The sequence below is a fragment of the Meleagris gallopavo genome, chromosome 1 (genome assembly GCF_905368555.1).
Source record: "Meleagris gallopavo chromosome 1, MGAL_WU_HG_1.1, whole genome shotgun sequence".
NCBI classification, from domain to species: domain Eukaryota; kingdom Metazoa; phylum Chordata; class Aves; order Galliformes; family Phasianidae; genus Meleagris; species Meleagris gallopavo.
Window position 1 is genome coordinate 30339509 of NC_139404.1, and position 17448 is coordinate 30356956.

The following is a 17448-nucleotide window of genomic DNA, read 5'->3' on the forward strand; positions in this document are numbered from 1 at the left end:
CAATTTAAGTCCAGTTGCAATAACTTACTTAAAACTTCATTTTATGGCTAACCTTGACTATAAGTTAAAACAAACAAATAAATAGAAACTTCCTGTGGTAGCATTCAGATTCCCCCATTAATACGTCATATTTTAATCAGAATTCTATGTCCAGCAGATAACAAATTGTCTCCAGGAGAATCTGTTTGTATTTTTATGGTACTTTTCTTCAGTTTATCTTCGTGCAGAAATTCACACACGAATGATCTCATAACGTTAATAGAGGTTTCACAGCTATAAAGCTAATACACATTTTCATATTATAGGAAGGTTCACTAAGATAGGAAAATATATGTGAAAATAGAGTTTGGTATTGGTTAAACAATCATGTTTAATATAGCAGTGTCTTTACATTTAATAATTAGCTGTTTCTGATGGTTTTTTTCCTAGCATATAGAGACTAAGAACATATTTGGAAAAAAAGGTAAGTTAGGGATTTACAGCATTTAGTGAAATAAAAATCTTGTGTGTGAAGCATCAATGATGTTTAAGAGAAAAAAAAAACATGATGCTGCCCTTCCAGTTCAGTCACAACAATTCTGAAGCACCTGGCACCCTTGATTTCACATGGAGTGTTGGACTGGTAGCTGTTTCAAGAGAAAATTGAAGTTATGTGAAAGAGAAATCCTTTTATAACACTAAATTATTTATACAGTGTTTCTCTAACGTGTCAGAAGTACTACAGCTGGGCTGGAAGAGTATGGACCTTGTAGCTAAAATCTGAATTAACTGTTTTTAAAAACAGAGAAAAGCAAGTTAGTCTGTCTCTTTAATTCTCAACTTTCCATATCCTCTGCTCTAGCTCATATACATAATTGTAATTTCCTATTGCGACAAAAAGGTTATAGAAGAACATGAATTTAGATAACATGGAGAACTCTGAACCTATCCCAAGGTCTAATCTGCATCTCTTCTAACTACACATGCTGAGGCATTTGACTCATCATTTTGGAGCTTCCCAAGGCTTCCAAGCCATTCAAGGCTATACCTGTGCTGGAACTGTAACACATTATGAGCAGTTGTGCTGTTCTTCTGAAGCCAGGGCCCCTGCTGCTGAAGTAAAAGAGTGGAGGTGGTGAGGCTGATGTTGCCGCATCATCTGGATGATCTTTTAGGTCTTTTCCAACCTTGGTGATTCTATGATTCTATTGGGAGCTATTGGTAATAGGTGAACGGTTGGATTGGATGATCTTTTAGGTCTTTTCCAACCTTGGTGATTCTATGATTCTATGATTCTATTCTATGATCATCCTGGGCTCCAGCCCAAGCCTCTTCCATCTTGAGAACAGTCATACTTGCACTGTGAGGTATTAAACGAGCTGCCTCTCCCCTTGTTTTTCTAAAACACAACCCAGGTTTGGTATGACTGATAGGGAAAAGGGAATTTTCCTAACTGAAAACAAATAGTTAAAGTCAATATTTTCTTTTCACTATCATAACTGTACTGTAGATACCATTAAATTCTAACTTGGGAATCATTTAATTCTTCCTTCTGTATTTATGGAGAGTTCATGAATCCAGACTGATGAGCTGCAGCTCCAGTACCAAAAAGTGTTGCAGAAAGGAGGAATAGAAAGCAGAAGCTGGAAAGAACGATAAAACAATCAAGACTTGACAGAAATTAAAATCTGCATGAAGATGTATGGGAAGCACAGCCATTCCAGCAATATCCCATATTTGCACCACCTTAGGCATGGAATTTATTTCATATGTATATATATATACATATATTATGCAAAGCAAAATATAGAAAACGTATATAACAACATAAACATATATATGTATAAAGAACTTAAATATAGATGTTGTACTGTTCAAAAGTTTCTATCCATTCTTCCACAATTCTTCCATTCATGAAGAATTGTGATACTTACTTCCAATTCCCAGTCCTTAAAATAAGCAACAAATATAGTTCTTTATGGATATTCAGGCTCCACTTCCTGCCAGTGTCAAGGACAACAGGCTCCAAATTTTAGGTCTTGGGATGCAGTACAATGTTCTGCAGCATAAAGGCCCCAAAGCAGACAACATAAAGAAAATATAAGGTGTTGATAAGTAAAAACGCTTTTTTTTCTAACTAATTTCTGTATTATCTACTTCCATTCCATCAAGGACATGCTGCATGCATAATGAAAGTAGTCTTCTATTACTGCTTCCTTGTAAATACCACAAAATGACAGTTGTGCCCCACCTGCTCTGAGAAAAGAAATAGAAGCACAATTGACTATTCAGCCAGGTGCACTTCTTTCAAAACATTTGTGGCAACGCAGCTACAAATTAGAGGAAATATTTATCAGAAGACCCACCAACTCTCTTCATCATCCTTTTAAGCAGCAACAGGGAAGTAGTATCAGTACCAAACTGCCTTGATTTCAGGCTCCTTGCACTTCTTAATTGGCGTGAACAAGAGGAACAGTGCTTGGTCCTGATATCCTACCTGAATGATGAAGATACTGGAGCCTCTGAAGACGCAACGGGAAGAAAGAGCCTTGCCTTCCCCAAGCTGATTACTTCCACCTTCTCTTGAACAGAATCTTCTTAGGTACACCTTTAAAAGGTAACTTTTACATCCTGTACATTTTCAGCTGAATTAATCTTCATCTGGGCTACAGTATGGCTGCAAGAATGTCAGTGCCAGGAAGAAGGAAGAGGATGAGGGTCAATTATTTCCTCCTTTTCAGAAGCAGCAGTAATTTAACCAGTAATTCAACAAATTGTTGAAAAATTCACTATTACCTAACATCTAGCAGTGGTGCCACAACTTCACATATGAAGAAATGAGTTTGAGTATTTAGAGTGTAACTATAAAAAGCTATTATTGCTGTTCAGAAATCACATTGTCAGACTGCTACCAATCCACGAGCAACTAACTTGGCAAGTCAACTACTGTTTTGTATTAGTGATGCCATCAAGCAAATTATTTACCCTCATCATACCCAATCATTTGCCTAAGATTGCAGTTGTTCCTTAAACTAGAGTACTCCACAAGAACCATATTGGTTAAGAAGAGATATGGATACTGTATTCATAGACATTCATAACTAAGAAGTGAGCCCATGAAAACTGACACCTAACTTACACTATATTTCAGACTTTGAGAAAATTTGAGAAGCTTTTACCTCAATACCTGTCCAATACAATAGCTTGTAGCTGTCTATTACATTTTTTTTCCCCAGCCCAAATGTTTACAGGACTCTGAGGTGCATGGAATATTTTGCCCCTGATTAGTTTTATGGACTGGGGTATGAATAGTCTTAATATATAATTTGGCAAGCAGTTCAACAGTAACTTCCCGTAGTAGCTAGTCTGTGGTAATGACATGTCATTTCTGTACATTGTGTAAATTGCTGGCTCTGACTTTATACTTCAATAAAATCTGTTTGCATAGCTAGTACTTCTCCTTTCATTGCTATTAGGCAGGCAGAAATTCAAACAACAAAACTTCACTGTGTCTGTAAGTTAAATAACCAATGCAAAGGATATTTTCAAAATTCATATGAGAACGAGCAAACCACTGCTAAATTATACAGAAATTGTGGTGTACTTTAAGAAGTGACTGATGTGCAAAGGAAGAACACAAGTATCAGATGCTTGATATTCTCCCATCTCCTCTCCACACCCTCTTCTTTCTTGTGTAGGTGATGTACCACTGAACAGGAGGAAAGTGCTTCAGACAGCTAAATCTGGGATAAAAAAACTATAAAGGTATGTATATCCAAAATGTGTGTAACATTCAGACAAAAGACTGCATTTTTGTAATAACAATCTACTCCTTTCTTCCATTTCCACAAAAAAATGCAGAGAAGTCCTTTTTCAGAGCTCAGAATACACGTGAAGTATTTCAAGATAGCAAACCCATAGCAAAAATTGACAACAGTGCTGCAGATCTCAACTGATGAGTTTCCTTACAAGTTTCATTACTATCTTTGAGAAGTGAATTGGCAGCAGCTTTGTTCAATTAACTCTGACATAAACAAAGTGTGAGAACTATTTATCAGTACTTAAGCCTTTTATCATATACTTTTATCATCCATAAGACATCACACACAATATCAGACCTCCAGTTCTGAGAGATGAACCAACATTGTCTAAGCACCACCACTCCAGTTCCAACAGACCGACTTGTAGACACAAATCTCTTTAAGAAATTTGAGTTCAGGTCCTGGAGAAAACTACAGGAGCTGCAACTTAAAAAGCTTCTGTTCTCTTACTGATAGGTGGAGGGCAGCAGCAGAAAGAACAGTGCACTCCATGAGGGTGGCACAGGGCTGCATTTGATAGTTTACACTGTAAATGTGCCACCCCAGATAGCTGGCGTGCAGTACTCTTCTGCTGCCACACCCAGGCACGTGCACCTGCCTACTTACTACTTGCCTTCCAACTGCCCAACTTCCAATAGCTTCATTCACATTTAAAAAGCAATGGGGTTTGATTTTATGACATTTATTGCTACCTCACACTTAAGATGAGCACACTTTACTAACAAATTAACCCCAAATTAGTTTCGCAGTTGGTGGGTTTGCTTTTCTTTCTAAGAGGTCCTAACAACAAGCAGTGGGCAGTACTCTGATGATAAAGGGCACTGCACAGAGGAGCAACTCTCACTAGCCAAGGACAACCCTTTTTCAAAACAGAAATGGAGACATTCGGATCTGGAGAGCTTTGGTCTTAAAGGGAACTGTTTGGAAGGCCAGTGACTGCACAGCATATAATTTGTAGTTTTGTCATCTACCAAGGCAGGGAAAGATCTGTTGGACTACCTAAAAGGCCATTTAAAATCCTGTCCACTTATCTTTCAGAAATTTGCAAATATCGCATCTCCTCACTTTCTGTGGAAAGAATATTGAAGAATACAGAAGCTGGTTCAATTATTTGTTTGAAAATTGCCAGTTTCTTCCCAGCTAGCAATGAGCCACTTGCAGGAATGCAGAGGTCAGCTTTGCTGGCTTCTATACCCAGGAATTGCAACTTTGCCACTGAAATGAGTAAAAAGAAACAGAATTCAAACAAAAACCACGTTTTCCTTTCTTTATCTTCCCTGGAACTACAACAGCACCAAAAAGCAGACTTTTGGTGACCCTTCACTCTAACAAACATTCAGGATTATACATTTATACCTTGGGAAATATTAATGAAACATTTTTTAATAGAATAATGTTACTAGCTTTAAGCCACAAAAACCCCTAGTGACTGTGCTTATGAAGACTATATAAAAGGAAGTAGAGACTCTTCCTTCTCCTTCAACCATTTTTTTTCCTCTCTTTTTCTCAACTGAGAGGCATATGGCCATAGGATACCCTTCTGTGTTCTAATTATATTGCTAAAAGACATGCCCTAGACATTTTGTTAGGATGGGACAGAGACAGGATAAGGACTTCTTATAATAAAACAAACTGCTCTAAAAAGCCCTTCTATCACTGTCACATCAAACTGGAATCAGTAGTACCACAGTGAGGACAAAATGCTCTCATCATTATAATCTGTAGCCAGGCAATGCTTCTTTTTTTTTTTCCCCCCTGAATAAAATTAAGCAATAAAACAAACAAACAAACAGATATCTGATAACATTTGCTAGGCTAAGCTTTTATTAGCAATGAAACCACCAGAGCCCCTTGAAGAGAGATCGCACACCAGGGTAACTCTTAGAGAATTTTCCCAAGACATCCAGTTAGGTGATCAAACTGTTTCAGACAGCCTGGACTGAGACACTGTAACCACAGTTACAGGTAGCACAGGATGGCAAGCACAGCTCAGCCTAACAAAGAGAAACAGCTCAGATGCTATTCAAATGGCCAGTTAATATGCCCACTACAGAAATGCCATAAGGCCATTTGATGAAGTCACCACCAAAACTCCCATTGTGAGGAACATTTTTATTACATTTGTAAGTACAGGACTTGCTGCCCTCCTTTCATACACTGTCTCTGTACTTAGCAGTGTTATTCTGAGTAATTAGCACTATCCTGGAACAACCTGAGGATGTTACAGGATAGCCAACTTCCTGTATTCAAGCCCAGTGGACAGACAGGTTGCAATCATACTGTATATCGCATATCAAGTCTACGAATGCAAATGGTGCCAAATGGCTACTAAGATACATTTGCAGGATTCTACTTCAAGTGGACTTCAGCTTCCAGGACATCTTTTAAGGAACAATGGAAGATACACTTTTTTCCCCCCCCCCAAAGATCTACTTTGAATCAGGGACCAGTCTTCTGGGAAGTTTTCCGATTGAGTATCATGATAAAGCATTAGCATTTGAATCTCAAGCTGCACGTGCACAGCAAAAAAAAAAAAAAAAAAAAACCAAAAAAAAAAAAAAAAAAAGCAAGCAGAAGTAAGGTTTTCTGACAACCGTGTGGCGTCAGCAGTGCTGCAGATTGGTTACTCCCACGTGAGGCAGCAGAGGGGACTGCAATAAGGGTCGGGGCTGCACTGCGCTCGGTGCTCCCTCTTCTGGCACCCGGGCCGGGAGGATGGCCGTGGCACATGGCACAGCGAGCAGGAAGCAGGCCGCCGGGAGGAGGGGAGATAGAGGCAAGGTTGGGAAGCCAGAGCAAATCACTCCTGATGGGTGCACCCAAGTTCTATTTCTCTCTTCATCGGGGATTTACACAGATCTGTGAGTTTCTTACACCGAACAGGTGGCCTCTCATTAAATGCTTCTTGTTTTCTGAGTTCCAAATGTAAGCCTCTGTAAAACACTGAAACTTAGGTACCAGACAGCATCTACAATACTTACATGGCTTTCTTTACTGCAGTTTCTAAGCACCACAATAATCCCTCATTAGAAAAGTCCTAATTATGCAGACAGGACCACAGAACGTATGGGCAAACTGACATGGTCCAGCTGAATTAAACGCTGTTCTGAAGCCACGGTGAGCTCTTCTATTGCTGAACTATTTTCACTCTTGAATAACCGTAAATTACAACCATTAAAGCTCTGCTTTGATTAAGTGAAGAACACCCCAAATCAGCAGCCATTCTTGCAGTGAATCCCTCTGTGCCTTAACTTTGTCAACACTGATGATAATGTTACTACCTCTCAATGTTGTTAATGCGTTCATATACATGAAGCATTCAGATATTTTTCCAATGATTACACTGGAAAAAGCCTGTAAGGAAAAGCAAAAATCCTCTATTCAGATAAACATTTAAATATAATGTAGATACAGACAAATTACTGCCTCCCTTTTCTTTAAATTCAGTGAGCAGTATGCATCTCAAACTGAAGGATTCTGCATAAAAAAAACAAGTGTGATCATATAATTAAAGACACATACGATGTCACACATAGAGAACTCCTACGTAATGAGCACTGAATTTTTCACCCTTTATTTTGATGTTTACATGTTAATTTTGTGCGTAATTACACAGCACCTTAATGTTCTGTTGCAGACTGAAACTATCAGACTTTTATTTATAGTCAGGAACTCTTTGGCATATGAAAAATAAGAGAGTAAATCAAGTGTCTCTATATTTTCTTCTAGAAATAAAGAAATGGATCCTGAGATGAACTTGCCTCCAGGCACTTACCCAAAATTATAAAATTTATCATAAAAACATCTTTGAGGGCTTAGTTAGCACATTTTGGCAAAAGGACATAAACAATATTTAAACTGAGGAAACTTGCACTATCAAATATCTGCTGTCATTTTTGTATAGCACTACAAACATGACACACACACCTGGATTAAGGACCTGGCTCCATTTTCCTAAGCGCTAAGCAGAACTAATTCCAAGGGAATGCAATGGGGGTTCTGTAACAGCTTGGAAACCTCTTGAAGAAAAACTATCACCCACATTATTTAATTTCCCTAACACACAGCAAAGAATAAGCCCAGACTTATTAAAATATAGGTAGATCAAACGCTTTTCTAAGGGTTCACTTACAGTCAGATTTCACTTCTGTTGTCTTATAAGTCTATCTGGACCTGCAGCGCTGAAAAATAAATCTATCTTCACTTTGTAAATTAACACAAGGGTAACTCGATGACGGATGAAATGACAAAGGAAGAAGTTTCATTCTCAGAAACTAAACCATACCAAAACCTTACCCAACACTGCTGTTTGCACTAGACAACACAACACAAGCAGTCCCTGGTGCAGCACGTGACTTATGACATTTGTTTGCGTTCTAGAAACTGAAATAAAATACTGAAAACTATAAAGCCTTAATATTACCAATCGTGTGAACACGTGCAAAACTATTTATTTCTAAATCAGCCAAAGATGAAAACAAAGTCTGCATCAATTGTACCTGAGGAGATGCACCCGAAGTGGATGCCACTGAGAGTTTCTTATCACTGCTGAGAGGCTGCCAGAATGGGGTTTACCCTAAAACTATCAGGTTTTTTTTCCACTCTCTTGCTTGCACACACATTTTCTTTCATCTCCTTTTTCCTTCTTCAGCAGGACTGAAAAAATTCTTCAAGCTTCTGTAGTGTTCTCTGACACAAGCAAGGGAGTTTCAAGAGAAGGGTGAGACCTCTCCCTAGAACGAAGTTCCCCAGTACAGCACACAATCTAGATAAGGACAAGATAATGCAAGACATTTTAACACTGCTACTTCATCTTATACCCAGAGACTACATTTTTGCCTCTTGTTAAGGGGCTAGAAAGTTTAGGAGACTGTGTTCACTCTTCTCTCAAGAATATCACAGCTCAGAGGCAGACTTTCCCAGCTCTGCACATTAGTTACTCTTACATATAGAGATCCTGGTACCTTTTGAAACTACAAAAAACAAGAACTGGTAGTACAGAATCATATGTATAATACTTTACTACTTAGAATTGCAGAATCACTAAAGTTGGAAAAGACCTCTAAGATCACCTAATCCAACCATCAACCCCTTGCTGCCACGCCCACTAAACCAAGTCCTAAATGCCATGTAAGCATCTTCAGCTATCCTTTGCAACAAGATTCTGGGTGAGATAGATCTTATGCTCAGGTTTGAAACCCAGAAGAGTAGCGGCCCAGCCTCACAAACTTTCTTGTATTATCTAGAGAAGATCAGCATCATAGATTCCCCTAAGAACTTTGAATGCTATCATGTTACTGCAAGCAACAGGAACTGATACTTGGCTATATTTGACAGGCCTTTATATGTAAATACCGTCAAAAACTGCTTCTCCCATTTTTTTTCAGTTTTGTTAGACATTACTATAGTTAAATAGTTTAAAATCAATGTTCTAAGTGCAATTTTAAAGTTATGTGTGACCAGTGCAGTAAGTTTGAGATATTTTTTTCTTCCAGTTAAGCTGAACAGAGGAGTATGTCTTTTTATTGGGCAACCCAGCAGCACTCAATGCAATGCTGCTCACCGATCTATAGTCCATAAGGCCAAATCCCTAGTAAATAATGCACCAAGAGGCAGACTGACAATTACAGCTAACCAACAAATTTTCTCCTTCAAAAGTGCATCTGTGGGTATTCATGATTTTTTCACTGCTATTGAGTATTTGATCGGTGTGAGCAATTTCAAAAGCATTTTGTAATTGTTCTTTCTTTCACTTACTACCGAAGTTTTCAGAAGTTTTGCAGCGTGTATTACAATGAAATGCATAAATTGTCACGTGTAATGTCTGTCCACACATTTAGACTACTTCCCTTTCCACTTACGTCTCTATAAAAGTTAACTAAGGCACCTGCTTACAGAAATTTCTACATATTTTTAGCTACCGTTGACTGCCTTTTGAATCGGTAAAAGTAGTACAATGATGAGACAGTGCTATGTGATGAGTGACTACTGCTGGCAGATCTGTAATACTGAGAACTCTCACATGAGTAGCATTTTATCACGTGAACTTCTAAAAAACAACATTAAGTTATTAAGCCCGGTTTTCTGCATTAATGAGACCTCCCACACCAGTGTTGTGCTACCATCATTCTTGCTCCACAAAAACCTTTAAAGTTTGAGCCAAATGTAACAATGATTTCTGCATTTCTGAGCACAGCTCCTTTTAAACATTCAGAAGAACTCTTTCCGTTTTGCATCTCAATCAAACTTTCACACATGCCACCAGAAACATGAATCACACTAGTGCTATTTCAGGGAACGAGTACAGCTAGTGGCAGGGGAAGCATGCCTAGATCATGCAATCATACAGGTAATCACAAGGTAATGATGCAAATAGGTCATCTACTAAGTGCAAACCCATTCTTTTTCTTTTTAAAAAACAATGATATCCTGATGGCAAACTGGTGCGTGACTTCTGTGCTTATAAGAACCTCCAAAAAAGATCCACTATTCAGGCCTTAGTTTGCATTACATATATGATGGCATGCGAAATGCAGCACATAATTTGGCCTGATAAATGTAAGAAAAGGCTATGAATTCATTAATCTAATCTTACTGTTGAAGCTTGGCCAATTCCAAGTGTTCAGAACACAAAAGTCAGGACCTACAAAAGAATTAACGATTTCAAAAGCACTACAGTTTTGAAATCAAGTGGGAGCATGTTCACGTATTTTTTTACTTCTCCTTCAGCTGCTTTCAGGGTTTTCCTGCTTCATGTTTCATACTACATTGCTCAACTGAAAAACTTTCAACTATGAAGCCTTTTTAATTTGGGGCCCAGATGATCCTAAAATGTATTGATTTCAATAGTTGGACCTCTGCGAAGAACAGCAAATACTGGAAAATTACAATAGTTATAAATAATATTTAAGAAAATGTTTAGATGATTTACTTGATTATTTAAGACTATGCTAATGGAGTCCATTTTTTCAACTGTTCTACTTCCTGAGAAGTAATAACTGAAAAATAAGATGAGGAGGGCATAAAACACATTCAGGAGGGAAGTATCTATTAAATAAACAACTTACAAAGTTTATTCTTTTCAATGCAAATGCATTATTTATTTATTTATGTAAGATTATCCAAAACAAGCCTGCAAGGAAGGGCAGTTAACTCCTCTAACTGTAGTGGAAATTTTGTACAAGCGTGCAGAAGTAGACCATAATATTGCACATTTGCTTTTCCTTTGCTCTACTGTTTAGCATTTAATTTCATGTATTAAATTCTTTAATCTATGATTTAATAAACTACCGCTGAAGACTAGCCACTTACTACAAAGCAGCAGCATCTTTAAGAACTAGCTAGCACAACCATATGAAATAAAGAGTTTTAAAATATTGCTTGGTAAGAAGGGGTAGGACTAATCCCTTGCTGAGCCTCTTGTTAACCTCTTCTTAAAAGGTGCATTTGTCACAGCAAGCTGCGCAAACAGTGAAGCCTTTTGACTAACATATGCAGTTAACTTCAACACTTTAACACATCTTATTAAAAACGGTTGAGATGAACGTCACTAAAATGTACAAGATTTCTAAGCCCTTCTCCTCTACCAGATGTTCATTCTGTAATTCTTGTGTTTATTTCCAGACTGCACGTACATTAATGCACCACTGCTGCCTGCAGTCTTCAGACTGATTTTATTCTCTCCTCTAGCCCACTTAATAGGCCGCATTTTCTAAAAACATACATATATACACGCTGGCACATACACACAAATTAACTATGCTAACTTCAGTTTCTAAAAATTTGTTGTTTACCATTTAACATAAATAGCACACAGCTAGTGATACTAGTTACTCTAATCAAACTGTAATGTTGCCACAATTCATGAGCAGCACAAGCAAAAATGAAAATGGAAATAAGCAAGAGTAATTCATCCACCAGAAAGCCAATGCAGTCAGTGGCACGCTGACAAGAGCAATTGTAGCCTGCACTCTGGATAGGAACAGTTGGTCAGACAGGTGATAAGCACAGAATTTAATATTAAAGATTCAGGGGAAAAGCTTGAAATTGCAGCACTGCTATCAAGACAGAAAATTTGTTTAACACAGTGATACTTAGAAAACAACAACAAAGCCCAAAAAAACAACAAATGACGACAAACCCAACCACCACTACTGAACAGTGACAGTTCAATTACCGGACCTGAACTGTCCCCAAGAATGCTGCTTCCATGCACACCACTTACACACTAAAATTCATTGTACATATTAACTTTTATAAACAGTTAATAATAGCACAGGTTTTATTTTACAATTTAAAGTAATTCAAATTGCATTGACAGCTACTATACAGATAAATAAGAGAATGTGAAAAACAAACAGCAACAAAAGCTCCGGCACTTTTTCCCTTTTAACCATCTGATCTTTAATACACGACAAGCTATATTTCCTAATTCTTAACTAGAAATGTATTTTGGTGCATTAATAATTATCACATTAACAATGAAAAACATCAGCTCCTTTATTTAGGTATCATTAAATGCATGCATATTAAGGCACGTAAGTCAGGAAAAAACCCTTAAGTCCTTTCTCTACCTCCAAAGAGAAGGGAGCTCCTGACAGCATAAAAATAGCAAGACAGGCGATGCAACGCAGCCTCATCACATGGATCTCCATCATTTCAGCGACATGCTGAAGAACCGAGCCACAGAAACCCAGCCGCGTTAATGTAAAACAGCAATTATTACCGAGCCGGCATCACAAGAGCCCCATACAGACATTCTGTACCTGGGTGCTGGATAGTGTTACTGGAAGCATCAGCCTAATAGCTGGTTTATTCATAAGGCACGCACTAAAATGAAACAAACAGTAATTAAGTGCTGGCAGTGACCTAGTTAGCTCGGTGCAGCGCTGGATCGCCCTGTCACTCATTGCAGGCTCGCCGCGATCCGCCAGCAGCGCTCCCTCCGTCCGAGCCCCGCGCGTGGAGCGGCGCCTCACGCCCCGGAGCCCCGCACTCCCGCCGCCCGCTCCCGCCGCCCTCGGTAGCCGCCAAAGCCGCCGCCTCGCCTCGCTTCCCCTCCCCCGCTCCGCCGCTCCGCGCTGGGACGAGGCCGCCTCTGACGCGCTCGCTGCTCGCGTCCCCCTTCACCTCCCTCTTCTCCCTCCCCCAACGCGCACGCTGTATAGAAAATCTCCTCTCGGCGGCGGGAGGGCGGTGAAATCCTTCGCTCTCCTCCCTCCGCTCTCCGTAACGCGAGCGAGCCGCCGCCTTCTGTTCCTCAGCCTCGGCCAAGTCGGCGTTTTGTTGACAGGCTCTGCCGGGCACAAAATGGGGCTGCCGCTTCCATGGGCGCCGCCATTTTGTGAGGAGCCGCCGCGCTGGCTGCGACCGCAGCTTCAGTACCCACGGCGGCGGCGATCCGAGCGCGGCGCGGCGGCGGCTGGGGTCTGCATAATGGTTGAATAGAGTGACCCCCTCCAGGGAATCCCCAGCTGACGGTTACGTAAGGGACCGTGCGCAATTGCCGCGCTCCGCATGGCAGCCCACCTAGCCCTGCTACGCAACGCGCCCGTCCGCCCGCCGCCGAGCGGGGCGAGCACCACTCACCTCCGCCGCCGCCCCTCGCCGAGGGGACCCCGTGGCTGCAGGAAGGCACGGCCGGCAACCGCCGCCCCTCCTGAAGGCAGGGTGCGCTGCGTGCATCTGACAGAGCGATCTGGACCCTCGATCGCTTGTTTGTTTTCAGTCCCTCTGGCTTTGGGAGTCTCGCTGCTGAAATAGCAGAAACACAAAGTGCCACAGACGGGGGTGCAGAGTAGGAGCTGCTGCAGGTCTGATTTGGGGGTGTCTCCTAATGCTACAGCAAGTAGATACTGCATTTCTTACACGGAAGTTCAGGCAGTACCTCTCCATCCACACAGAGAGGCCCATTTTCAATATTTATTAATTTGAAACGGATCTTTCCTAGCTCCCTGACACCCCAACAAGTGTGACCCAAGGGCAGACCTTCAGCAAGCGCCTGGCTGCATGTCTATATGAGCTGAAACAGCACTTGAGGAAAAAAATCTTCCTAAAAAATATATATATATATGTGTGTGTGTGTGTGTGTGTATGTTTTATTTTCTTAACTTAGTATATAGAATAGAAGGGAATTACAGTTTTCCCATAAGCGCGCCCTTGGGGCCACAATCTGCCCCACAGCCCATGACTAACAAGGAGTTCTGCTTGAGGACGAGGCAAGGCCCCGCCTGGCCCTGGGTCTCAGCGCTGGCTGTGAGGTAGGAGTGCTCCTCCAGAGCCCCACCCGCAACTCAGGTAGCGGCAGGGAGGCACCGAGGCCCACCTGGAGCCCCGCAGCTTCGCCATGGGGATGTTTGGGGCTGGAGGCCCCGCAGGCCCATCTCGCCCCAGATGCCTGGCCTGGCCGCAGGTACCATCCTGCGCTCCTAGGCACTGGATGCTCGTGACGAGGGAAATATTTACAAATATCGCACCACCATATGCGGAGAGGAAGGTGGGCTGCCACTTATGGCTAACGCCTGTCTGGGGTGAGGGCCGCGTCCTTCCTTCTTCAGTAACGTTGTGCTTCTGCGTTCTTTTCAACATACAGACACAGCAACGTGTCTCGGATGGAGCGGAGCAGCCTTAAAGCTGTCCGATTACAGGGCACGGTATTTCGAGAAGAAAAAATACGTGTTTGTGGGGCCCGGTGGAGTCCCTGCCCTGCCGCAGTCCTCCGGGGCGGCCCCGGCTCCGCGCCTCCCTCGGGGCAGTGCGGGCCCCCCGGCCCGGAGCGGGGCTCCCGCCGCCCCCGCCGCACGGCGCTCCCCACCCCCACGCCATCCGGGGAGATTTCCTGTCCTTGGGAACACCTCGGGCCGGGGGACTCCAAACTTTTCCGAAAGTCAAAATCCGGCAGTGCCCCCTTCCGTCGCCGTCGCCTCTCCCCTCGAACTCGGGGCGCTCGGCTCGGCCCCGTTACCCGGCCCGGCGCTCCGAGCCCACCTCTCCCGCCCTCCCCCCGGAGCGGGGAGCGGCCGCTCGAGCGAGCCCGGCGCGGCGGGCGCGTTTCCCGGCCCTCGCCCTGGAACAACCGGTAGTAGCCGTTTTTTTTTTTTTTTTCCTCCCCTCTCGTCCCTCTCCCTCTCCTCTTTCCGCCCGGCTTTGTGTGAAGTTTGCGGCACATTGCAGATGAGCCCTTAGCGGCGAGAGGAGCCTATTGTTCCCCGCCAGGAACTGCTTGCTGGGGCTGCGCTGGCTTTTGCCTTCGGAGCTGCCTCGTGCAGTACCAGGAGCGGCCTCCGGGCTCCGCTGTGTTGCGCTCTCGTCCAGGCAGAAGCACGGCGGCCTCAGATCTTTTTGTCTGAGAGAGAAGAGAAGTGAATCCCGTTGCCGCCGCCACCGCCGCCGCCGCCGCCGTAGCCGTGCAGTGTGTGTGTGCGAGAGGAGGGAGCGAGCGAGGGAGAGGGCGACCGCGCGGAGCCGCGTCTGTAACACACACACACTGTCAGTACCTCACTCCGGCTCCCCCCACCCCGCCACAACAGTAACCCAATTCATTGTGTGATCCAGCAGCACCATGTTGAGTCTCATGTGCAGGCTGGATCGGCTGGGTTCGCGGTGCTGAGAGCGGCAGCGGGAGGAGGAATCGCGGAGCGTGCCCCTCTCGCTCCCGTCTCTGTGCCCGCGCGCTGTGTGGAGGCAGGACTCGCGGTTACCGCACTCGCGGGGCTCCCTTATTCCTTTTAAACTTTTTTTCAAGCAAGCCCCTCTCCATGGCCGATCCCCGGCCGAGCACGGGCACCTGGGTCTCTTAAAGGCGAGGAGGAGCCGGGGATTGTTGTTGTTGTCGTCGGCCGTTTTTTTTTTTTTTTTCAAATTGGATTTAATTTTTTTTTTTTTTTACGAGGACCTTTTTTTTTTTTTTTAATACAAAAATGGCAAATTCGACGGGTAAAAACCACGCAGACCAGCGGAGAAAGGGACTCGCTTTCCTGGACGAGCTGCGGCAGTTTCACCACAGCAGAGGGTGAGGAAAATGGGGAGATGGCACGGGAGGGGGGGAGGCTTTAACCGAGCAGATCCAACTTCCAGCCCCTTCCCTGAAGGACACGGCGGCCCCAGCGAGGGGAGAAGAGGGGGCAGAGCTGACAAGTGGCGGTGTTTTGTGTGGATCTCCTTTGGCAGGTCTCCTTTTAAGAAGATCCCTGTGGTGGGTGGGAAGGAGCTGGATCTTCACGCTCTCTACACCAGAGTCACCACTTTAGGCGGATTTGGGAAGGTGAGTGGAAGTTTTAATTTGGGTTTCCCTCCCGCTAACCTCTTCCCAAAAGTCTTCTCTGACCCCCGGGGGCGGCGGGGGGAGCCGGGGTGCCGGGAACCGGCCTATTTCCAGAGGGTTAGGGAAGGTGGGGGGTGGAAGGAGGAAGCAGGCAGGCAGGTTGGTGGCTCGGCCTTGTCGGCTGAGCGATGCGGGGGGATCGGGGTACGGCGTCCCCCCGCCCCGGCCTCGCCCCGGCCCCGTTCCCTGCCCACCCCCTCCCCCCCCCGGCCCCGGGGGAAGGCGAGGGGGGAGCGGGGCCGTGAGGGGCAGTTTGTTTCGCTTGTGATTGCGGCTCTGCCCGCCTCTCTCTCAGGCAGACGGAGAGGAGAGAGTCTGAGCGCAGTTTTAGTGCAACTCAAAATTAGCGGGCATGTTTAACATCGATAATCGGCACGGAGCATGGGCTAGGAACCGAGCCTCGCGGCCGGGGGGGGCCGGGCGCTGCCCTCCGAGCCCTTCCCGGGGAAAAATAACAAAAGGGGCACCCGAGACAGTGTGTAATCAAATAGCCATCTTTAGGCTTCGAGGCTGGGGACAGAGATGTAGGCCTCAAAAGAAAGGCCTCTCCGTGGTTGTGGCTCCGGCCCGGGGGGACCCGCCAGGAGGACCCCGCGGCCCAGGGGGCGCCCCTCCCGCACCGCCCCGCATTGTGGGCAACTCGTGCGGGTTTCAACGGACCGCGGCAGGATTTAAAAGGGGGCGACAGAGGGACCGGCGATTGGTTATTGTCCAGGCAGGAGAAACAACAACAAACAAACCCCAGAACGGCCGAACCCTCCTGCTCGACCCCGCGACGTGAAAAATAAAAATCGGGGCTGCGAGGGGAAGGAGGAGTGGGGGGGGGAATGCCGGGGAGAAGCGGGGGGATTCCCGGGGGGAGACGCTAGGAAGGGCTGTCAGCAGGAAATGCGGCCCCGACCCCACACGCGTTCCTGTTTATTTATTTCAGTATATTTATCCGTTCGCTCCGTGGCAGCCCCCTGTTTCGGTGGGCTCTGTGGAGCGGTGCTGGGGGCACGGTGTGCATCGGGCCTGTGTTGTTCTGACAGGTCTCCGAGAAGAACCAGTGGGGTGAGATCGTGGAGGAGTTCAACTTTCCCAGAAGTTGTTCTAACGCTGCCTTCGCTTTAAAACAGTATTACTTGCGGTGAGTGCTACCAAGCTGTTGCTGTGGTATTCGTGAGTGTGGGGTTGTGTTTGGTTTTTGTTGCGTGCAATAACAAAAATACCCCCGCTCTTTAAAAATGCTGTAACGTAGACCTGAAAATACGTCCAATTCCTTGTTTGTCTGGTGCAGTGGTCGGTTAAAGGTAATTATGTTTTGCAGCTATTTTATTTGCATTT

The 17448-nt window shown here is 44.3% G+C and overlaps 2 protein-coding genes across 13 annotated transcripts in view; one reads left to right on the plus strand and one right to left on the minus strand.

Annotated features, from left to right (window-relative positions):
• Positions 1 to 13897, minus strand: part of LOC116216652 (uncharacterized) — a 48682-nt gene extending 34785 nt beyond the window's left edge. For 3 of the 8 annotated variants that reach the window (XR_014882206.1, XM_085219938.1, XM_085219932.1), the window contains exons 1-2: positions 13389 to 13897; positions 12566 to 12629 (exon numbers count right to left, since the gene is read on the minus strand). Coding sequence is in view for 3 of the 8 variants with exons in the window: in XM_085219938.1 (XP_085076064.1) it covers positions 12566 to 12629; positions 13389 to 13660 (336 nt within the window). In the remaining 5 variants the exon portion in view is untranslated. Of the gene's footprint in view, positions 1 to 12565; positions 12632 to 13388 lie in introns of those variants that run through there. The other 5 variants (XR_014882208.1, XM_085219940.1, XR_014882199.1 and 2 more) reach the window with 3 other exon arrangements.
• A 130-nt stretch (positions 13898 to 14027) lies between these two features.
• Positions 14028 to 17448, plus strand: part of ARID2 (AT-rich interaction domain 2) — a 107896-nt gene continuing 104475 nt past the window's right edge. Inside the window, exons 1-4 of one of the 5 annotated variants that reach the window (XM_085219924.1) lie at positions 14028 to 14329; positions 15750 to 15810; positions 15969 to 16062; positions 17154 to 17251. In XM_085219924.1, coding sequence (XP_085076050.1) covers positions 14146 to 14329; positions 15750 to 15810; positions 15969 to 16062; positions 17154 to 17251 — 437 coding nt within the window. In that variant the 5' untranslated portion in view covers positions 14028 to 14145. Of the gene's footprint in view, positions 14330 to 15200; positions 15811 to 15968; positions 16063 to 17153; positions 17252 to 17448 lie in introns of those variants that run through there. The other 4 variants (XM_085219908.1, XM_085219916.1, XM_085219913.1 and 1 more) reach the window with 4 other exon arrangements.